This window comes from Egretta garzetta, unplaced genomic scaffold (assembly GCF_000687185.1).
Source record: "Egretta garzetta isolate BGI_Z169 unplaced genomic scaffold, ASM68718v1 scaffold397, whole genome shotgun sequence".
NCBI classification, from domain to species: Eukaryota; Metazoa; Chordata; class Aves; order Pelecaniformes; family Ardeidae; genus Egretta; species Egretta garzetta.
In genome coordinates this window covers 9314953-9339447 of record NW_009260493.1, presented here as the reverse complement: position 1 = coordinate 9339447, position 24495 = coordinate 9314953, and the positions used below count along the sequence as shown (strand labels likewise).

Here is a 24495-nt window from a genome sequence, read left to right as displayed (position 1 = left end):
ACGAGCTACTTCGAGCAACTAAACGGAACCTTCACAGGCAGCCCTCGCCTTCGGAGAGCTGGAGGTGTGGTGCTGCGAGCTGGGCATTTTGGCTGTGGGGTTTGGTACATGGAAACTGAAGCTGCTTGCAGGAGAGTGTTGGGCGCCCTGCTTTGCAGCCGTGTCCTGCCCCTCATCCCACGAAGGGACAAACGCTGCCTGGCCGCCTGCCGACAGCAGCCACGGGGACTCCATGCAGCTGGAGGGTTTAACTGCAGGCAGGGGACGGCCTGCTGTGCCTTCCCTGCCTGCTTTCCCAGGAGGTGCAGACAGAGAGGTAACAGACATGACAGGGCTACCAGAGCTGTCTCTTTGGTGCCCACGTTACACAGGCATCCATTGATTACAGGGCTTCCTCAAGAGGCAGGTGTCTCCTTCTCCCCTTTCAGCACCGAATGCTGCAAAATGGCCTCTCAAGTACTCTTGTTTCTCACCCTCCCCCAGTTATAGCCTATCTCTATAATCAGCATCTATAACTTCCCCATGTGGTAACGCCTCTCATCTCTACCACTCCAGACCCATTTCAATTAAGAAATGAACCGTGACCTTCCCATGCACCTGCACAGTTTCATCCTTTCACATCTCATTATAAACAGTGCTCCAGAAATTGCTCCAAGTTACTAAAAATATAGGTTTCCCACGGCTGCATTTCCAAATATCTTTCAGTGGTGCATCACAAGCATAGCTCAGTTCCTGAGCATTCAATGTTTGATTCACACCTTACCAATCTGGTTTTGACAAACAACATCCCGACCTCTTGTAAATGCTATTTTTTTATCGGAGCGTGAAGTGGTGATTTTGATCTTTTCCTCATTTTGTTCCACAAGTACTCAGGGCTTCACATTTTGACAAGTGTTCTCTTGGCTGAAAAGGTCTTTTTTTTTTCTTACTGATTGACATCTAAATGTATTTCAAAGAACTGTCAGCCAAAAAGCAAAGAATGATGATTTAATTTCAAAATAACCTTAGTACATAAGGACTAATCTAGCCATAGAATATCAAATTTTAAATAATGAGAGTGAGGCTGGAATAAACGTAGACTTCCAAGGGGATTGTGTACCCGAAATGAAAAGCATCCACCACTAGATGTCAGCGTTTAAGAGATTAAGGAAATGGAGAGACATTTCTGACCTTTGCTAAATTAGACTTCAGGGGACCAAAAGTCCCTAAATTAGACTTTAGAGAACCAAATGTACAGATACTTAAGCAAAGTGCTTCTGAAGTCAATACTTTTGTACCGAAGCAAAAGCTCAGTAGACATGCCAACACGGAGCCATCTTGCATATGAGTAATTGTAAATGAAGCATCACAAGAAGTGCCCGAGTGTGTGCTCAGATGAACGGATATATAGTGTAAGGGTGTGAGGAAGGAGACAGCGTCTGTCCCCTTTAGGGTGTCTGGTGAAGGACCTTTTCAGTGCGGAAGGGGATAATAAGAAAAGGAGGAAGCCCTAAACAACACATACAGAGATGCAAACCTGACCAGCATAAGGTAAGGGAGGCAGTAGCAAGAGCCAAAGCTGGTCAGACGCATGGACTGATAGGGGCATGTGGAGTGCGGGGATCTTTATTTCAACAGGATGGTCTGCTTGAGGACCTTGTCAAATGGGAAGGGGGAAGCCATAAACAAAATATACAGAGACACAAACCTGTCAAACAGACAAAACCAAGAAACAAACCTCATCAGTCACAATAATTGATGGGCTATAAAGAAACCCCAGGCAAACCAGGACTTTGCATCTGTTGGGGATGCGAAGCTGAGTGTCCAGGGTGCTGGGGGGCTCGGTGGGGCTGCGTAAATGGATGGGAAATATTCAGGGGAAGGGGATGGGGAGGAACAAAGGAAGAGTGGACAGAATGGGGTGTAAAAGGGCCCCCTGTGTAAAACGGTGCTGGTGGACATGCTTGCCTGACCAAGCCAGTGTGCTGGGTGCTGGCTGCTGGGGACACATGTCTGTATCTTCCCCAAACCATGTGTGTGTGAGGGGTGCGGGTGTTCTCTACCAAACCTTAGGCTGGACCAGGGGGGGACCCATGGGGTGGGTAAGGGAGCCTGGGATCTAGGCACGGGTGCAGGGCAGGCAGAGAGGCCGTGATGGTGCTTGGGGGATGCACAAATGTGCGTGCGCTTGTGAATCTGGAGAGAGTCATGTGCACGCCTGCACTAGTGACCTTCTGTCTCTGCTGGTGTCTGTCCACGCTTGCGTCTCATGTGAGCTGTCCATGTGGGTGCTGTCGAAGGCAGCGCCTTGTCTGTGGCAGCCTGTGTAGGTGGCCATGTCCATGTCCTCTGAGCATGTTTATGTGTCTCTGGGACTTGAAAGCAGCAGGTTCGTCTGTCAGAGACCCTGAGTCCCCAGGGCACTGGGCTGGGCTCCAGCAGCCAGGTAGTAGGGAGCCCTGGGCTGGAGCTGCTGGAGGGAGCGGTCACCCCTAACATCCCTTAGCATATAGTAATGATTTTTAAAAAGCAAACAGCATTACTCTGAGGTAGATTGAAGGAGAAAATATTGACTATCTACAGAGATCATCTATTTTTATTGAAAATATGATGGAATGAGGGGCCCTAAACTCTTAAAATAACTACTGAAATGAGGTTTTCTGAAAACAGCCTAATAGAATATTTATTATGTTCCACTTTGTATATGCAAAACTACATAATGATACTGATACTATAAATCACTGGAGGTGTTTTAGATTTGCTGAGATAAAAAGCCTAGTGCTTGTTAAATACAACCACATTTTCCTGTTTGGTGGTTTTAAAGACCTGCAAAACTGCCCTTGATAAACATTGGAAATTCTTCCTTGTAGTAGCATGCCCAGTGATGACAGCAAGAATAATTTCCAGTTGCACCTTCCATGAAGACTGTTGCAAACCACTGGAAGTTAAAGCAGTTGTAGCATTGTGTATATTGATTTGTTTCCTACAGTACTGAAGAGGGAGGGGTAGAAAGGAGGTGTAATGACACTTTTATTTCCTTGTTTAAGTTCTGTAGGAGACAATGCTTAACTAAACCGGAAGATCTGGCACATTATTGTTTCAGTATTCTTTCTGCATCTTGAAGTAGTTTTCCATCCTAACTATATCTCTGGTTAAAATGAAAACTATAGGAATGAAACATGAAAATTCAGTCTTCTACTAGAATGCCTAATTGAATTTCATGTTGCATTTTAAAGGTGAAAAAAATTGACTCAAGCCTGTATGAAGATTTTAAAAGCCATTATTTTGGAGATGAAATCCTGCACCGTCTAGATCTTTGCTCCATGTTGAAAAAAAAGCAACCGAATGGTTACTACTACTGTGAGTCCTCTATTGTTTTTGGTAAGTACATCTTAATTTTCCTCTTATATCAATTGTGTCTGTAAGTTATATGCCTGAAAAGACATTTTTTTGCAGTGTATGGTAGGCGACTCTTGTAGTAATATCCATGGAGTCTGACAGAAGTCCGTCCTTTAATCCTGGCTCTCCAGGAGCACCGTGCAGTGCTTCTTGCTGACAGCTAAAGTTTATGTTCAACAATCCGTCCCCAGAATCCAGTTCCATTTCTCATCCTAAAATGAGTGTTTAAGATAAGTGAGATGTACGACACTCTGAAGCTGCTCATCTCTCTGTTGACTATAAGACAGCCTGTGTGACTTAGATTAGATGTGATAATTATAGATGGTTAAACCTAAGTGAAATGTCTCTGGTTTTCAGAGATGTGACCTTACTTGGACTATATTCATATACAGATAGAATTTCAGCAGTACAACAGTTTTCATAATAGCTGTTCAGAATATCATCAAGACTTTAAACATTTTACAGACACCTTGCCTAGATCACTACAATGCTAGAAATCACAGCTGTGTCCTCCTGCTTTATCTGAAGAGAAGCTTCACATCCCTATAATTAATATTACAAGGCTTGTCTTCTCATTTCTGCCACAAGTCATGTAGAGCTGGAACTTCAGGTGGTACACATGGAAGGTCTGTGGACTGAGACACTGCAGGATAATGGCTTGTGCTATGAAACTCTCTGTGATGGTTAGTTCCCAGTAGCTGATAGTGGATCTTGGGGCTGCTATTAGTCATATTAAGAACATGAGTTAAAACACTCTTTGAGTGGATTAACCAGAGAATGTTGAGGATTTTTTTCTTAAATGCAGTCACCCCTTGAAATCTAGGAGTATATTGTATGATGTGTTGGGAACATCTTTAAAAATACCATTCCTGCACCTGCATATCTTTAAGAAATCAGGTAACATGGGAAGACAGTCAAGTAGTAATACAGCAAAATGCAAAATTATTTACATAATTGCTTTTTTCACCTGTCCTAATAAGGCTGATTCTTTATATACGTCATGTTAGAGGTGAGTCTCAAAAGACATGTTTATAGCAGGGAACAGGTCATGGTCTCCGGAGGTAATTTTATATTTTTTCTTCTTTGTATTGGCATAGATTGGTTTTCATGATTTTGGGATTATTTTTTTTTTCTGAAGTCATGTCAAAGGTTGAATGTAGAGGTGTTGGAAGACATGGGAAATTCATACCAAAAGACATACTGAAATTCATACCAAAAGTTCATGTGAAGACTTAACTTTGTCTTTTTTCTTTAGAAATAGAATTTTAGAAATAGAGCAAAACTCTATTTGGCATGTTGTCAGTGAGCAATAGCTCCATCTCAACAAGAATATGGACAGTCTTAATAAAGCAGTCTTAACTTTAACCTCGTTAAGGAAAAGAGAACATCGATCCTTGTATGGATCCTCTAATAGTAGGAAAGAAATATAAAAAAATCTTTTACAAGGAGCTTTAACAATGAAATGCTTACTTAAAGACTATGATAAATTTGTTCTCATATACCTTGCAACGACCTTTTCCAGATTTCTGGTAATAAGCAGAAATACATAAAAAAAAAAAAAGACCAGAAATCATTCCCACAAGCAAATTATTCAGTGGATCTAACATTTCCCACTCCAAAGCATACTAGCCTTAGTAATGAAAATATTCGTGACCAAGGAATGATCATATCCTCAGAAAGAAAGAACAAAACATGCAACATCAGGGAAATCTTCCAAGACTGTTGCCATCCCAACTAGCTGAACAGAAACATCTTCACTGGAATCTTTTCTTGTGTGGACAGTTTTAAAGGAAAGCCCTGTCTTCATCCTTAAGTAATAAGGAATCTCAAAAAGATGAAAACTTCTATTTGTTATGGAGATACATCCTTAAGGACTAAGAAGTCTCAAAAAGATGAAAACTTCTGTTTGTTATGAAGATGCATGGTTAAGGACTAAGAACTCTCGAAAAGATGAAGACTTTATGAAGGTACTGTGTCTATCCCCAAATTCTGCACAACCTTTAAAGGTATGGTGAGCATAAAAGAAAAAGAAAACTTCTGATCCAGGCACCTCTTCCAGTTGAGGTAATTTTGATGGAAAGATCCAACTTTCAAAGGCTTATAATTGACAGAAATACCTGTCAATAATGCATTATACTCGCATTTCTCCTAAGCAGATATTGGGTTTTTTTCATCATCATAAAAACTATACCGGTTAATAGGCAGGTTATGCCTGGTTATACCTGGTGCCTCATTGCTGGTTTTCAGCCACTTTTCAAGATCTGGATTGTTTCATTTTTAATGCTATCAAAATTAAGACCATGTTGGAGACAAGGGGCTTTTAGAAGTTAGTGCTGGTTCCAGGACTCCGTGTAGGGCTTTGGTGTCAGCTTGGTTTCTGCCTTGTGGTAACATGTTTCCCTATGCTGCAGCATTGCAGGTGGAAGTGCTTACTGTTCTTGAGGACTGTTTTGAGGATTTAGGATTAAATACTTTTACAATACTTTAAACATGTCAGGCAATTTGCAAATGCTAAATATTATGTCCTGTTAATGTTCTTGTTTGCACTTAGGGGCACCTTTATTTAGCTTAGGTAGACAGTTACAAAACAAATCAAAAGCAGTACAGAGGAAAAAAAGTGTAAGATGTCTGTTTAAATTATGACAACACTATTGCAAAATCCAAACCAGTCCAAATTAGTGTGAGATGTATTTATACATATCTATCTATGAAACTATCTAAATATATTATCATATTTTTTGCCTTGTTATGCACATTTCATGTTTATATGTGTATATAACTATATATCTAATGTCTTCTGTATATGTTTGTACATTCAAATATGTATTTATGTGCATCCAAATGCTTAGAGAAATAGAAATTACAAGATTATTTACCATGGTATAAAATCTTTCATTTGGTTGAAATTGAGGCTCCACTATTCACAAATATTCTTCAGAATATTTTGGAATAGGTATCTGATTAAGGGATTTGGTAAATAACTCATTACAAATAAAAGCCGTTTAGTAGTATATTTGGTAGATATTGACATTGTTTTTTCAAAACATTTGTTTAAATCTCTCTTCTTGAACTTGCCTTGTTACTGACATTTCAAAATGCTAAAATGAGACAGTCAGTCTTTCAGCTGTCTTTTGAATCTGAGTCGCATTAAATGATTTATAACAGCAGTCAATCAACTGGTATTCAGAGCAAGAATCAGATGCTTGTTTGGCTTTAAATCAATCCTGGTGTGACAATGTGTAAAGAATTTATGGGAAATGTCATTTTCACAGTCCGAACAGAATTCTGCTCTGAATTATTTTTACATGAGTACTACATCTGGCTTTCTCTAGCCATGGTATTTGAATGGATGCTCTTCACTGTTACCACATTAAGGAAGTGTAGTATTATTATCCCCACTTTTCTCAGTACTATATGGACATAGTTACATCTTGCCCAAATACATACATTTAATTTTTCTGGTTTTGTACACATTAATCTCTATTTATCCAAAGCCAATAGGAGAAGGAAAACAGCTATTATTGGAGCAGAGTTTAAATGACTTATTTTTTAATTTCAGAGAAGAAGAAACTATATTTTAATGAATTTTGAAAAACTAATTTTAAAACATTTTGAAATGTGATTTGAATAGGTGTTTTAGTAACTATAGGTAGATAGGATATTAAAATAAACACAGGAGGGGGTTAATGCAGTTCTATTAATATGTCAGAAATAGTGAAATTTGAAAATTACTTAATACAGACAAAATACTGTATCTAGCTCTAGTTCTTTTTATGTATACGTGTACTCACGCATCTTCTTTCCTTGAAGTACACAGATAATAGAAAACCAGTATTTACTTTTTGTTACCTAGAGTTTGGGCCAGACTTGAGTGTTATGCATCTAATAAGATGAAAAGATCTAAAAAGGGATTAGAGCTCATGTTAGAAACAGAAATCCATACACAACAAAGAATCGCATGCTGCCATAGCTAATAAGTGCCACAATACATACCAGCTTGGTAGGTGTGAATTTTAAAAGCACGTTTAAAAATATGGGAAGCATTAAAGCTTGATATAAATAAAGGCAGTGGTGAAACACCTGCTGAGCTGCAGCAATATGCACAGCAGGTCAACAGGCTCTGACAGTGTTACAGAGCAGCACCCACCATCTTCAGCAGACCCTACCCACATCTGCACCAGAAGATTTCTCTGCATCTGCATGCCAGTGCTGCAGGGTGTGTATACAGGAGTTAAAATTTGACGAGACTGTGACAATAATGTTGAAGCTTCATCCTCAAAGTAGAGTTCAGTTCATTCTTTAAAGCAAACAAAACAGTAAGCCAACCAAGTGTCCTTCTTCAGAGCACCAACCTCATGGCAGCTGTTGTGTGTCACCCCAAATCCCAAAGAGGACCAGTGATTGCTGGAATCAGTTGAGCTTCTCAATATATACGCTTTCACCTGAATGATTGGTTCTTATGTTAAATATGGCTCTAGCATTAAGTATCTCAAATAGTTTCAGGATCCATTCATGAAGATTTTTGTACACTTAAAGAAAATTTGTTTATAGTAATTTAATGTAAAATGAGATTATATACGCATTAAAGGAAGGTACCACATGCCAAGCTGTATTCAGCCTGTAAACTGTGATAAGGTTCTCCTGAGTGGCTAGTAAGGAGAAGTTTCTATATCAGACCTTCTCTGTGCTATCTCTGAGGTAGAGAAACTTCAAGAAGTATGTTCCTTCGTGGAAACCACTCAGCAGGTTACTCTGACTTTCTGCACAGCCAGAACCCATATATCTGGAATGTGTGCCAAGTTGGAGGTTAAAGTGCTGTTACAGTTACTCTTACCCTTGCAATCTAGCAGTAGCAATATGGAAATTGAAATATCAGACTACAAACATTTTATATTTATTTTATCTGGATAAAAGCATAATAATATGGTAAAAGGTAATGCTCCTTGCTGCTCAAATAATACCTCAAACAGATGCCTTTTTAAGTAGCAGAACATTGGTGGGTTGATTTACATTTCAATGGAACCGTGTACAAGTTCGGTGTCCAGTCTGACCTTGTCATCAACATACCTTCTGCAGTCTCTCTGAGATGGAAGGCACCTACAGAAAGTCATTCATCCCATCCTAAAATGTGTGTGTAAGACAGGCAAGATCTAAGAAGTGTCTAAGATAGGTAAGGTGTGAGTCTAAGATACGCTGCTTGAACAGTTGCTAATCTTTGTTAATTAGCTTGCTTGTGAATTTTATATATGTATATAGAAAGATACAAATTTTCAACTAAATGGCAAAAAGATGCATTTTATATTTGCAAGCTTCACGTTTCTGAGGGAGGTCAATAACATGAATGGAACATGTTACAAACAAAATTTATTCTTGCAGATTGCTGCCGTTAGGCTGGTTGAATAATTTAAGCAACTTTTTAGTTAATTAAACCTAAATGATCTTGACTTAGGATTTAGTGGTGCAGTTTATGCTTCCACATTACATTTTACGATGTTAGCCAGGCAGCTGCTCAACACCCATGCCTCAAACAAAGAACAAGATGCTCCTGGTGGTACCCTGTGTAAGAGCTCTCCAGACTGAAGATAAGTTTGTCAGCAATAGATTTTGGGGGTACCCACCAAGAAGAAAGAATCAGAAGAAAGGAGAATGGAAGAGACTCGTCTGTACCTGAAAGAGAAAATAGATATGATAACATCACTTTACGAACTCAGGATAACATTGAGAAGAAACAGAAGACTGAAAATAAAAGAACTGGAAACCACTTGGTAGTTGGATAGATGGTCAACATCCCTCGGTTTACTCTTTTTAAAAAAAAGCACTTACGGTGTCAAGCAAAAACATGCAGTAATATTTTGCCTTTATTGTCAAGGAATAAGACGGTTCAAATACAGTCTGCAATATGAAGTTTGCCCAGTTTGTCTGGAATCTTTTTGAAGTGGCACTGGCTTAAATGAAGAGAAAGCCTGCCGTTTGTCTCCTTTAGGTACTCTCCCGCTTCTCTGTCTACAGATAGTTTGACCTAAATGTGACTGATTTTATTCACCCAGCAATTAAACATTTTCTCACACTGGAAACAGCAGTGGCAACCAAGTAAATGCTGTTTTGATTGTCCAGATTCTACATCTTCCAAAATTACGCACATCTTATGTTGATTTCTTCTACTCTCCTTCTTGCTCGCATGACAGTGAATCACTTCTTTTAAAATAATGAATCATTCTTTGATTTTATCTGCTATCTGTCCTTTCTTCTTTTTCTGTAGTTTCAAAGTATGCCTAGGTCTGTTTCTTTCACTCCTTGATTTTTTTTTCTTTAGTCTTATTTGTAGGATAGCTTCTACGTTCTCTTTTAGGTTCTTTCACAGCTTGAAAATTTAGCAGAGGATGTGGGTTAGAACAGAACTACTGCAGGCAGAACAGTGCCAAACCTTGCCAATAATAAATGGCTGAGCAATGCATAAGAAATAACTTTTTTACACTGTCTTTCATGTTATGTCTCCGCTGTTCCATTGCAAGATTAAATGTGTTAACCACTCGTGACATAAGCTATCTGATACTGCTTTAGTGGTTTAAGGTACCCTGCTTGCTTGTGTTATGGAACAGACAAGGAGTACCCAGGATCAGGTGGAGATGACAATGCTTAATTAAGATGTTCTTTGTGGTTCTCAAGAGTTGGCTGCCATCTCTAGGCTGATAATATAGTGTTTAACTATGTACTAATGTCTACACAAGCATGAGTAGGTCAGGAGACGTATGTGGCCAAAGCTGTGGTACCAGACATAGGTCGAACCCGCATCTGTGTTCATACTCATTAGACATGTTTAGAGACACCTAAAGATAGGCTTCCAATTATTAAAGTTTCTAAACATGTCTACACTGTATTTTCTTAGTCAGTGTGGATTCATGCTTCTTGCATTCTGAGCAGATACCTGGGTGCACGTGGTTGGCACACTGCTGAGCTTGGCAGCTTTACTTGGCACCACAGATTCTGTTCACCTGGATTTAGGTCAGCTCAGTGCGGGAGGAGTAAGCTCCTCTTGTCCTCTTCAGACTGCACGGTTTTACTTTAGGCAAATAGCTTGATTTCTGAAGTGCTGAGACACTACAGTTTGACCCTTTGGCATATACTTTTTAAAATATCTGCTGTAACTTCATGTTTTGCAAAGAGCAGATTTATCTTAAAGAGTTCTGAGTAACCATCCACTGCCTACGGATTACAGCAGAAAGTAATTGCTGACTGAAGACTGTTTAAAAAACCTTTTACCCTTGAAATCACTTATTCAAGGGAAACGGTGAAAATGCCACAGCTGCATTTTAATACCTAGGCACTGTTTCCATAGCTTGTTTATTTTTAGAAAATGTTTAAGAAACCCCAGATACTGAACTTTATTGCTTTAATCAAGAGAACAAACAAAAGGCTTTCTTACACATAAAACTGTTCCTAACTAAATACGTTTGGAAAGTGGGTCAAGCTAAACAGGAACAAAGCACTCTTATTCCAAAATAAGAGCATTCACATATAGAATTATTCAGAAACAGCTCTTAGTACTTTAAAATTCTCAGCCAGTGTTAATCTGTCTTATCTTTCAAATGCAGGCAAGCCCTATAGTTTTCCTTCCCCATTCCCATCTATCTTATTGCAAACACAAAACACATTGGATGTTAAAAATGTACATCATTTGATTAGGATTTGGCAGAAGAAGAGACTTGTTAGTGTATCTTTAATATTAGAAATGCTATTTTCACAAGAAAGTAAGTAAAAGTAATCATTATTCTACATGGCAAATATACCTACTTGTGGATGTATGCTTTTAGAAGCATATGTTGAATTCTTTGCGGTAATGGTGAATTCCATTTTCTATACATTGTAATTTCCTTTCCTGACATATTATGCAAAATGTAGAGATGTTAATCTCCAAATATCTCAATTACCATCCGTAATCTGGATTAGCTGTTACCTCAGTCATTTATACCTTCCAATTGTCCCGCAGTTGTCTAGTTATCTAGTCAGCGCTTCTCTTATATATTTTTTTCTTTTCAGAAACATACAGAGCATCTGGTTTATATTTCTCCATAATCCATTACCTGGAGTGGTTTGAATGTACTTAGTGGTTATTTATATTCTTGGGGATAGCTTTTCTTAATTTTGAAGAACACAAAACACATGAAGGCATAGTGTTTCTCCAAATGGAGTTTAAAATATTATAGTACAATTCTTTCTATATAGGCATAACAAACATGTATTTCAAAGTAAACCTAAATCTGTACTTTGAAATACAGATGTGTAAATTCTAATGCCTTAGTTATTTTTAAACTATTATAAGTAAGTTCCTGACAAAGAATCATCTATATTTTTACTGCTTCTCTACGTCATGGGGCCTTTTTTGGCTTATATTACCAATTTTTACCATGATGCTGTAATTATTCAGGTTGCTTACAAGGAACAAGGGCTAAGAGGTTTTAAAAATTGAGTTACTTCTGATTGTTTATCTCACCTTTCAATTTTAAACTCCCCAATCACTTTCAGTCCTTTTCTTCACTTCTTTCTCAGTTTGGGACTTTGGTGGTACAGAACCAGTGGTGGTGAGGCTTACATAATGAAATTCTAAGGAAAAGAACATTATTTTGGGAGCATAGTGCTCTGTGTTAGGGTAGATTTAAAGGTAAGAATTATACAGTAGAGTGTGATGGTTGAGTCCAAAATATTTTTGAATATTTGAATATTTTTTAGCTTCTACTTAGCATCCCTCCTGTCTAGCCTCTAGATGAGTTGCAGTGCTCAAACTCCTGGAATTAGCCAGCTGCATATATTTAGTAAGTTTGCCTTTTGTAGTGGTAGCTATTCTGAGTACTGCTTTTTTTATTTGAGCACTTTCATCTTTATTGTTCTATTTAATGGAAGAATCTGTAAGGGGTTGCATTCTGCCATATGTATACATTTTTCCAGGGAAATTTACATTTGTGCAAATTCAGATGCAATGGTCCATCATTTCAATTATATTAATAACTTTGTGCTTTTAGTGCAATTATAGTAAGAATCCTCTCTACAGGCTCTCTCCTAAGGGCTGTTTTCCAAACAGATTTTGGTTCACAGTCCTGGTCCGCAGTCTTTTGTGCCATGAAGTATAACACATGGACTGAATGGATGTTATCTACCTGACTGAAAAGTGCATTTGATAGGTGTATTACATTGACAAGTCCTGTTGTTTTGTATTAAAGGAGGGGTTTGTTATACCTCTTTTTGTATAAACAAAATTTACAAGTCAAAGAAAGCTTTTAGGTGAATATCTTTGTAGGAATTTGGCCCCAGAATGAGATGCCTCCATTTTCAGTTGTGTGCAGAGTCCAGTATCTCAGAGCAGAGTCCAGGAATTGGAGGCTGAACTGAGCGCTTCATTGAACAAGCCAGGGCAAAACATCCAACGAAGAACTGTGTCAACACCTCTCTGTCTTCCTTTGATTTCTGAGTCAGGCATCTCACCCTACTGGGGTCCAAAGCCCAGTATCCTCTGCTGATGATACATTGGTTCTTAAATCAGGTTTTACTTTTTTATTTTAAAGAGGAAATACTTACTACATATATAGTTTGGTTACAGTTCCCACTCAAATTGGACATCAGGGCTGTTTTCTTCCCCCAGTTTGAGGGAATTCAAGCCCCCAGAAGCTGGAAAAGCCACATCTGGCAGCTTAGCATGGAAGCTGAATGATGCACCTATGTTCTTCAAGGAGCTTCTCCAGAGTAGCATAGAATTCAGATCTCACAGAGACAAAGAATGAGCTCCCCCTGGCCCCAGGTCAGACTTTTAGTCCTGTGATTATTTCTTGGAGTGTCTAGTCTTACGGAGATCACAGGCACAATGTTAAAATGCCCACTGGACTCCTAGTCCTGTGGCCAATTTAGGAAAGGGAGTGTCCAGTTTCCAGATCCTAAGCAGATGGAACCCAGGCTGTCAAACTGAGCCAGTTCTGACATGACCATGTCTACTGCTGGGCAATGGTAGAATATCTATCTGAGTTTTATTCAGTTTTTGGATGCAGACCCATCACTCCTGTCTAAATGCTCTGTTTGGTCCTTGTCTTTTTTTGGTATTCATTAGAGACAAATGATGAGTATAGAGGGTTGATGCATACATATATAGAGATGTCTCTGTGTGTGTGTGTGTTTGCATGTTTGTGTATCTGCACATGCATGCATGTCTATGTAGCATAACTCCTGGTATTTACTTTACTGTGAGGTAATGCAAAATGTTCCTTTTAAGCAGCTGTTTTATTGCTGGAATCCTTTTAATCAATTTAGCCACAGAAGTGGGTGGTATTCGCATGGAGGAGTTAAGAAAAAGCACCACAGATAAGCATTGAATAAATGTGGGTTTGGACAGCCTTTGACTATGGGACTTAATATGGCACCTTGACATATGTCAGAGCTGCTTCCTACCAGTTGCACAGTAGGTTCCCGATGATAGGCTTTGGACTGAGTATAACCCAGATGTTCATTTTCACATGTATGGTTTGTACATGATTCATTGAAATGTTTCTTTTCTTTGGAAACGGTTCAGAGAGTCTCATGTCCATTTAAAGGAACATTTTTTTTGACTGTTGCATGCTGTTATTATCTTTTGTGTGTGAACCCATTTTTCAAGCTATGCTGTCTTTTGAATTTGTACATACAAGCTTCATTAACACTTAAATAAAAAGTTAATGTTTAACACTGTAATTAAATAGATAAATCCTATTTTATCAATTAGTATACAACAGCAATTTAAAAATCAGAGCAGATACCGAAGGTGTAACCAGTATTTCTCCTATCTCCAAAACGTATTTATCATTGCTAAGGATGAAAACTAATGTCTCTCTCCCTTCTTTAGGAGGGAATCACAGTTGTAGTTTGTACAGTACACAGAAATTTTATGGAAATAAAGAGAATCCAGAGCAAAGGATAGCATTTTATGTCTTTTAAAGCCTGTTTAAACATGAATACATTTTGTAAAGGAATATTTTTCAATACATTGAGAAAGGGAGAAATAATTCATTATTTCATTTAGTAGATACTATTATCTTCTCCTAGTTCTGACAGAAATGCAGAATCACGTTCCCTTTTTTTTGACCTTTATTGTGTCCTTGGAGTAAAGAAATATGTAGGAATGCCCACTCAGTTACTTATGTTGTACTCAATTAATATAGGCATCTCAATCAAGGCTCCCAATTCTTGAATTGCTTTTTAAGAATGAAAATATTTTTCACAAAATGATACAATTTTTGTACAAATAGAAGAGGTGTTCATATATGAAAATAAAATTCCAGAACACACTTCCCTCATAGTTATAAATCGTAAAAACTGAGATTGAAAGACAATAAGCATGTTTCAAGATGAAGATACAAGAAGTTTTCTAGGGGTAGTGCTAGCTGGCTTTTTTTGAGAACCTTCCAGTAAATCACTCCTAGCTGTTAGCTCACTTTTGAATCCATAAGTTTCTAGGACAACTTTCGGATTATGCACTTTCAGTGTTACCAACTTTATATTAAATAGATATCACTTCTACGGCTTTTTATAGAGATGTGATAGAAAATCATAGTGCACAAGCTTTCCTTCACTTGTTCTTACTTTATTTTTTACTTTGTCCAGGTATACATAACATTCACATTTATTGTTGTCAATACTGTTTTATGTAATGACTTACAAAATAACTGATTTGAGTTTATTTGAAAATGCATGTATTTTCATTTTAAATCTGTAAGTATATTCTGTTAATGTTTGAGCCTTTTGGGTAAGTAGTATAATTAGGTTTACATCTTTTTAATGAACTCTAATATTTTATCTCATCTGTAATTGGGGAACAATGGAAAACTAGCAGAACTATTTGTTTAAATCAGTATTAAAATTAGGAGGCTGTTGGTCTGCAGCAAAGGAATGGATGGTTTCCAGCAGAAGTTTCTGGTAAAATTAGGGCAGGACATAATTTTTGTGTTGCTTACTTTTTCTGATCTATGTATGAAGTGAATAACAAGAATCTGTGTATGACTAACCAAAAGGAGTTTAGTTCACAGTCATCTGAAAAAGCAAAAGCTGGCTGACATTCCCAGTTCTCCTTTCCTTTCCATTTAGAATGAGTTTCTGCTTTGGTCTCAAGAAAACCTTGGAGCAGAATACCGTAAGAAATGAGTCAGCGTTTTACTGCCTGTTCTGATCTTTTAGTAGAGACTATCTGGCACTTCTCTTCATGATGATGAATCCGATAGATTCACCTGCAGGCAGTCATGGCAGTGTAATAGCTATTAGTTAAAATTAAACCAACATTTGTCCAACTTTCCATCCTTTCTCAGTGTGTTTATGATCTGTTGGTAAACCATATGCTAAGGGGTGACCTGCAAGTGATAGATGCAGATTATGCAGTACACTTGTTGCAAAGATACATTAATAACAAATGCATTTGTTTGTGCCTGTTTGTGAGAATGAACCTTTCAAACTCTGTGCTGTTTTCCCCTTCCTTTTCATAGCTTAAATTAAAAGAGAAAAAAAAATTGTAAAAGGAAAGAAACAGATTAAGCAATTGCTAGACTAAATGTTTACAATACTCTAGAATGTGTGGGCTAGATCCTGAAATATTTTCCATTGCCCCATTTCTCTCTTTTTAGGAAGGACTGAGACCAAAGTTGTTCCTGAAATAAGTTTGTTTTAACCCGTATACTCAGACTAGAGCTTAACAGTTTAGTGTATTCGCTACCTGCAAAAGATTGTACTCCATGTATCAGTTTTAGCTGGTGTAGATATGGGCTTAACCTCGTACATACTGCTTTAAATAACATAGTGCATCTCAGATGAAAGCTATGGTGCTGCACAGAAATCAGGCAAGACAATTCAAACAAGAGGGCAGCCTGAAGGGTCCATACTTGATTTCTGTTTGAAACTCATGGGAGATACTGCTGAATTTCTGAAAATAGCTGTTGAAGCTGCATGAAGTATAAAGCCAGAGAGGGTTCCGTAGTCCAGCCTGATCTCTGCTATAGAATGGGCTGTTAGCCCACCTGGCCCTTCTCTAGGATGAATGGGTATAGGTAGGCTGAAAAGATGATGCTCCTATGGAGTCTCACAGGTGCAGGCGTGGAACGAGGCCATTTTGCCTGCTGCCAGTGGTCAAAGCCCTGGCAATGGTGGAGAATTAACTGCTTGGAAAGCTAAGCTGCTTTCTCATCTCATTGGCGTGGAAGAAGCTAGAATTCTTCTGGGAATCAGTCTTGGGCATCAGTCTCACTTCCTAAATGTTCCATATGTGTGCGCCAGTCAAGCACTTAAAATTGAGCACTTAAAAATACTTTACATTATGTAGTGGACCTGGTCACTGGGCAGAGCATCCTTCTCTCTTCCTGCACCATTCACAGACCTTCTTCCCACTATGGCTGATCTTCTGAAAAGACTCTTGGCTGTGAAAGAAAAGGACATATTTAAGGATATCTTCAAATCTAGAGATTCCTTTTCTGGAAAGCTTTGAGATGAAATGTGTTATTTCAAAGGAAAGGGAGTCAAGCGTTAATCCCGTTCTTTCTGAATATTTTTTTCTTTATAATCTGAACAAACAGATTGGTTAAGGTGCGTTCCTTGGTTAGCTATACAGTTTACTAAAGCAAATGACAGCTCACAGGCAGATTTCAGTGAACCGTATTAAAGTGCAGCAATCTAGCAAACAATATCAGCTGACAACACGTTAGCTATACAGTTTACTAAAGCAAATGACAGCGCACAGGCAGATTTTGGTGAACCGTATTAAGGTGCAGCAATCTAGCAAACAATACCAGCTGACAACATCAAAACCTTATTAATGGTGATTTTATAAGTTTTATAGGGATTCCTTTGCTGACCTAATGCTACTTTCCTCTTTTCTTCCTATGAATAATGAAAAGCCTTTGATACAATCTTAAAAACATAGCTGTAATGCACAGTAACTAGCGTTGGTCCCTTCATTTCTGTTCTTTAATGCTAAGTATTTATTTGCACTGCACCAAATACCACGTTTTCACTGGCGCACCAGAATAATATGGCAAAAGATTGAAACATTACCTGAAATGCTGGGGTTTTGTTCTCACCAGAAAGTCAGCAGAAGTAACTTATTACTACTATTTCCAGAACTTCAAAGAGCATAAGGCATCTGCCTATTCAACATTTACTTTTTCTTCAGACTGTAAAAATACATATTTAAGGAGCCTTCTACTGTTGTAATGTCAAGTGCCCCTTAAATAAAGGAAAATTTTACAGAAAGGACTGTCTTAAATCTCAAATCTGTCCTGACTGGCATTCTTACCAGCAGCTTTTACAAGCAGATGAATAGGAACTTTGTAATATTCTCAGAAAGTCAAATGTGGGCTCCAAATGTAGGGATCAGGGAAAAGTTGCAACAGGAATGGAAACAGGGCTGTAATCAGGGCCTCCCTGTGCAAACCTTATGCCAGCTAAATTTCAGGCACATTCAGTGAGCCTGTTTATTTATGTGTTCCAAATCCCAGAAGAATTCTAGTGTAGAACGATAATGAAGAGCAATACATCAGCAATAAAATACTGGCAGGGGTCAGTGGCATTAGCAGATCTGACACACAAAACTGTGGTACAGTGTCAGTGCCTTTCACTGACTTTCTTGACAAACTTTGAAGTGAAAGAGTATTAGTAGTCACCATTTATTTTAAGGGGGTTTTGCTTTTTTAAAAAGTTTTTTCCATTTGCTTCTTCTAGTGGAAATTTTGATTTTTTCTGAAAAGAACTGTTCTTCTAGGCTGTGCACAACACTCAGTGTTCCAGAAGGCAAGCTTTAACATAATGTGATTGATAATATATGTACATTGCAAAAAATATCTCACTGTGCTGTGTTCATATTGCATTTTATTTTAAATGCAAAAATTTGTCACATGTGAATGGAGAACAAGGGAACGAAGTACAAGAACAGACCTTGAACTTCTTTTTCTTGGTAGCCAGGTTTTCCTGTTCACCAAAATAAGCATTTAAAAATGCTAAATGTAATCAGGAAAGTAAAGAAAATATTCAAAACAACATTTGGGAAAAAAAATGAAGTCCTCTTAAAAAAAAAAAGGCAAACAATGTAGTGGTAAATTGTATTGGAAATTAAGATCTGCCAATTTCGATATCAGAACATAGTCATTAGAGTCTTGATACTACCACATCTTTCTCTTGTTTAATTTATATACACATAAGAAAAAAATCTCATTATTTTACTGTAGTAAATAAGTTGGAAGTAAGGGAAAGTTTTTATGTTCTCCTTAAAACTTCTTTTGGTGGCCTCACAGTCAGGTTAACTCTCAGTAAAGCACCATTGGACAACGATAGCTGTCTCTAACTACTTACTGCTTGGCAGAATCACTGAGAGACTGCCAGGCTATGAACATAACCCTTTTAAAGCCTCATTATCTCAACTGTTCAGTTTACCTTCGAAATTTTAGAAGGAAAAAGTATATAAGTACCAAAATTTTTGCCTTGACTTAAATTGCACTATTTTTTCATGTGGCATTTAATAATTTGTATTAGGCTAAGAGATTCGATTTATTTTTGTGATTTTGGAGGGGTTTTCCCTCACAATAACTAAGGTATCCTTCAGTTTCTGGTGTCCCTGCCCTTATACATTCCTTAATCTTTCTTTTCCATAACAGCAGAAACTAGCTGAATATTGAATTAAATGAATGCTTGATAGGTCTCAGAGGCTTAGGCTTGTTAGATGAGCCTTGGGTAGACTCTGAAGTATGAGGGGTACCTTGACCCAGCTTTTCACATTGTCATTGCCTTGGGGCTCATCTGCAAGTCTCATATGTCAAGGGGAACACATTCTTGTATGCTGGCATCCAGAATGAAGTCCATCTCGTACACCCACTCTCAGTCAGGCACAATCACTGCAGGAATAGATGGGAGACCTCGGGATGTACACACCACAGATGGACACACCCACTGTGCAAAGAAGGCTGCCACGAGTACTCTGCAGAGCTTGAATATATTTGGGGGTTTCACCTAGAGGTGCTGTATGGCTTATTCTAAACATGGCTCTGAATGCATTCCTGAGGGCAAACAATCTGGGCAGTTGGCAGATTTGGTCTTGAGCCTCACCCTGAGGTTGCACTTAAAATAGAAGGCGGGCGTATCGATGGCTGGCATCCCAGCCTTTGCTGAAAGGTACAGTGCGTTCAGCAAGTGGAACTGACAGAAATAGTGATTTACAGTGAACAGGAGCAAGATTCTCTCTCTAGAAGGCAGTGTTGTAAAACACATATTAGTGGTGAGATTTCCCTGGAAGTATTTTAATGTGGTTTAAAAAAGCATAGCTAAAATAGGCACTTCTATTTTAGAATGCAAATGCCAACTCAGTATCATTTTCTTCTTTATAGTACATATTTCTAGGAATATTCTTAAGCCATTGAAGAATTAGAAAATCAAATACTTTAAAATTAATTTAGTCATTTAAGCTTTTTCTCTAGAAAAATTGAATTGGAAGTGTTTTCGGAAGGACACAATTGAAAATTTGATAGAATTACACATTGCATTACAAACCAAGTACCAGAAAGAAATGGGAGCATAGTCAGCACTGTCAAACACAGTAGGAAAATGTTTGCATTTTGTCAAGTCCAACAGGTGATTTGCTTATCCCTGGTTTTTCTTCTAGATGGGGATTGTAATTCTGTTTTGGTAGGTGCTTCCAAAACAACAGTTACAGTGGTACACTGTCTTCTGCACCCTGTGTGTGTGTGTGTGTGTGTGTGTGTGCGTTTATATACATAGGCTTGGGAACAGCTTAGGTTCTGAGTGCAGAAATACTTACAAATTGAAATGCAGATCAGCTTTTCTTCCTCACCCACTTTTTACATAATTTGCACCACAAGCATCATCAAAAAACGCTTTGCTAGTTTCTTTCTGGATCAGCTGAATAGTATTCAGGAGCATTAAGAAGGCTGAAATTGCCTCTACTTAGAACTGAATACCTTTTAGTTTTTCTTAGTCTTTATCTGCTCTGAGAAGAGCCACTTTCCAAGATTCAAAATTGCAATTTCTGCTTCATAGAGGCCAGTGGTTCTGTTTGCTGGTTTTGCACCAGTTTGTTTTGGCTGGTCTAGGCAACCACCCTTTATCAAGGGTGGCACTTTGCCATCTCTTACCTGGAAAAATCCCACCCCTCAGCTTCGATCCCAGGGTGTCCTCCAGCTTCCCTGCCTCCCAGCAAAATGCATACCAGTGTCTCTTCAGGCTTGTTCATTTTTAATAATCTTTGGCTGTTCAGGATAGAGTTATTTAATTCTATATCCAGTCACACATGCCTGAAACAGCTGAAAGCTTTGCCACTGTGCTATAACTTGTCAAGATGTACTTTGTGTATCTCACCAAAATTTTGAGAGATGCCAAAACAGAACAAGCCACAGGCCTTGAGCTAGCAAAGCACTGAAAATGTGGTCAGGCCCACCTTTGTCACAGAATGTATGTCTGAATACTTAAGATGGACCATATCCATCTGGGGAGGTTTCAATTGATGTCATGGTCTCTACCCTCATCTTGCAAGTTAGAGCATGTATGCTGCCCCTGTACTCGGCACTGGTGAGGCCACACCTCGAATACTGTGTTCAGTTTTGGGCCTCTCCCTACAAGAAGGACATTGAGGCACTGGAGAGTGTCCAGAGAAGGGCAACAAAGCTGGTGAGGGGTCTGGAGCACAAGTATGATGAGGAGTGGCTGAGGGAACTGGGATTGTTTAGCCTGGAGAAAAGGAGGCTGATGGGAGACCTTATTGCACTCTACAACTGCCTGAAAGGAGAGTATAGGGAGGTGGGTGTTGGCCTCTTCTCCCAAGTAACAAGCGATAGGATGAGAGGAAATGGCCTCAAGTTGCACCAGGGGAGGATATTAGGAAAAATTTCTTTATTGAAAGAGTGGTCAAACATTGGGACAGGCTGCCCAGAGAGCTGGTGGAGTCACCGTCCCTGGAGGTGTTAAAAAAATGTGTGGACATGGCACTTTGGGACATGGTGGCATGATGGTATTGGGTTGACGGTTGGACTTGATGATCTTAAGAGGTCTTTTCCAACCTTAATGATCTGATTCTTCTATGATTCTATGGTCAGTGTTAAAAGGCCAGGGCCCTCCTTGGATCCTTTGTTTCTTCTCTGTATCCACATTTGTGCTTTGTTAGTTTTGGCTAAAAGATGGCTCGTAGATGGATGGAAGAGGTCTGTCACCAGCTGTGACTATTCCAGAACTGCTTAATAGAGTATTATCAGCCTGACATCCATGGATTGCCAGGGCTGCTTAGAAAGCAATCAGTAAGAACAACTGTGGTTATTGCATGTTTTAACAGAAGGATGCTTGGGTTTAAGTACAAGAGGACTTTGTTCTTCATATGCTGCTTTGTAAAACACGCTTGTAAAAAGATGACAGCACTGGGAATTTTATACTCATTTGGGTACTACATAGATGTGATCTGTCTATGGAGAAGGAGATTATGCCTACATAAAAGTGAAAAATTTGTGGTGTTGTTTGGTGTATTACTTGACCATTTCTGATTTTTTTTAACTTTTTCTGGTGGAGAATATTTGTTTTCTTGCCTTGAAGGTTGCCTGTGGTCTTGTTTTGATCCTGAGCAGAATGGAAGATGCTGCTCACTCTTAGAAATAGTGTCTCTGTGCTTTGATGCCTGGCTTCACTTATGCCCTGTAGTATTCATGTTTAATTCACTTAGGTTGTAGAATATGGGTCATGTTCTTTTCTTTTTGCTGTTGGTTAGGCTGACAGCATCTCCTCAAGTGAGGCAACTGCACAACTGAAATGAATTTCTATGAATATAGAACTTAATAACTGTTACAGTTATTTAAAAAACTTGATCCTGATTTTTTGTTTCTGCTACTGGAAGAGAATAGTTCTTAAAACAGAAGATGATTTAATTATTGTTAATAAGAGAGTAGTGATGGAAAAGAATAAAAAAAAAATGCAACCTGGCAACCTTATTTTAACGCATTTTAGTTTTGGGATAGTACTTCGCTTAAAGACAATTCTATTTTCATAAGGAACAATGCCTTACAAATATATTAAATATATTACACTTGTTCTTCTCGGATAAGCTGACTTATCTCTATAAGAAATATGAAATATTCATAGGATTCTCCAGTCTGAGATTCTTACATCTAGGAAAACAAACATATAATTTCATGAATCAAATAGTAGTTTGAATATGAAGCACTAGACATTTTTGTGAAGAATTTCTGCCACTGATTAAATTATTGGTTTTCTGGAAAGCGTGTCGTACTAACTAGAACACTTACAAAGTGGAGGTTAATAGTAGCAGAATTCATACCCTCATTTTGTGGTAAATGGATTATTTTTTCAACTGTAAGTACTAGGCTTCAGAATGTAAACAAGAATATTAAAAAAAGGTCATCTAAACCTTATCATTTATTTTATTGGTGTGATAAGGAAAACAAGTGCGTGCTGTATCCATCCTTCATATTAATATCAAATGCTGAGAACCATTGCTATCGCATGCTCTCTGTTATGTTCAGTGGGTGCTCAAAATGTATCAATGACTGCAGGTATTACCAGAAGAGGTGTGCAAGATTAGGTCTTTTAATGGAAAGTATTTGTGAATTTGGTTTGTTCTGATTTTTTTAAAATTTTTTTTTACATTCTGAATGTAAAAGAATTACTTTCAAAAGTAAAGATGGTCTTTCAGTGAAACACCGTGGTTTCCCTGGACAGGAAATTGTGTGCAGACTTTCTAGACTGTAATCCCACAATTTGTATGTACACCTGCATTCCTTTGTTATCAGCCTAGTGATGGAAGGCTTGTGGGATCACGCTTTGCCTGTGTGTATGTGCGTGTGTTACCTGTCCATTACAACAATAACTTTAAAATTTCTTGGCAGATTTCTGGTAAATAAAACAGATGTAGAAGTCTCAAAATATTACATGTCTACCTGTTAGCAGAAATACACATCTGGATAGAAGAGAGAGATTTTATTAATTCCCACAGTGAAGGAAAAATTGTAGCATGACCTCAGCTTCTAGGAGACACGGGGCATCCAGTGTCTGTTGTCATTAGGAATGGCTCGCCATGGGTCAGTCTTCAATACAAATTCATTGCACGCCAGAGAGCTGCTTCTCAGCCACGTAGCTCATGTACATTCTTTGTTGTCTAACAGAACGGTTTGTGATGACAGCTACTTGCAGTCAAAGCTGGGATATTCACAATATACTTACCCTGCAAGGGTGCTTTGGTAGCTAACAGCGTGTGAGCACCCCAGTAGCGTTTGTCTAATTCCTTCAAAATTTCAATGAATGACAAGACAAAGTAGGTCAGGAGCCGGGCGGTTTTGGTTCTGGTGAACGCAAGAATACCCAGACAAAATGTATGTACACTTGGTTTTATTTACGTACTTTGGATGAATGGACTCCATTTGCCAAAGCCGTGCAGGCTGCGCTCATTTACTGTCCCACTTCACTGCATATGCCAAACTTCCACTCCTGAGTGGTTTATGACTTATTTACTTTCAAGTAATTAATGACTGTGTTGAGTGATGTTGGGACTAGTACTAATCCCTGTAGGACTGCCCTTGATTATTTTTCACCCTTAATCACTAATTTACTCTTTACTGATGTTGCCGCTCGTTGGGGCTTTTATTCTCTTAGACAAGCCTGTTCATTGCACCCACCGGGTGACCTTCATCAGCCGCACTTGCAATGCGTGCCCTGTTCAGAAGGGGGGCACGGGACCTGGAGGGAAGCCAGGTGAGCGGCTCCAGTCCTGCTGGCGGTGGTCCCTGCCTGCCGCTCCTCCAGCAGCTCCACCAGCTTTTTTCCTTCCTCCGTCCTGTACCCTCCTTTTTGCTTCCGGAGGGAAAAAGGAGAGCCCGTTTATGAAGTAAATAGATGCCTAATATATATACTTGATGTATACTTAACCACACCTCCTGCCCTTTCTCGGCGCAGTTTTGCGGAGGGGAGCGGCGGCGGCAGAGGGCACACAGCCGCACTTCACACTTTTTAAACGACCGGTGCCTGGTTGAAGGTGGCCAAATCGTGCCTATTTTTTTTTTTTTTAAGCGCCCGCCCCTCCTTCAGCAGAAGGACGAGGAAGGGGAGACGGGCGGTTGCCTC

At 38.8% G+C, this 24495-nt stretch overlaps 1 protein-coding gene across 4 annotated transcripts in view; it reads left to right on the top strand.

The window, feature by feature from the left end:
* Nucleotides 1-24495, top strand: part of AKAP7 (A-kinase anchoring protein 7) — an 89498-nt gene that overhangs the window by 39694 nt on the left and 25309 nt on the right. For all 4 annotated transcript variants that reach the window (XR_004842688.1, XM_009644367.2, XM_035899766.1 and 1 more), the window contains one exon: nucleotides 3216-3360. Coding sequence is in view for 3 of the 4 variants with exons in the window: in XM_009644367.2 (XP_009642662.1) it covers nucleotides 3216-3360 (145 nt within the window). In the remaining variant the exon portion in view is untranslated. The remainder of the gene's footprint in view (nucleotides 1-3215; nucleotides 3361-24495) is intronic.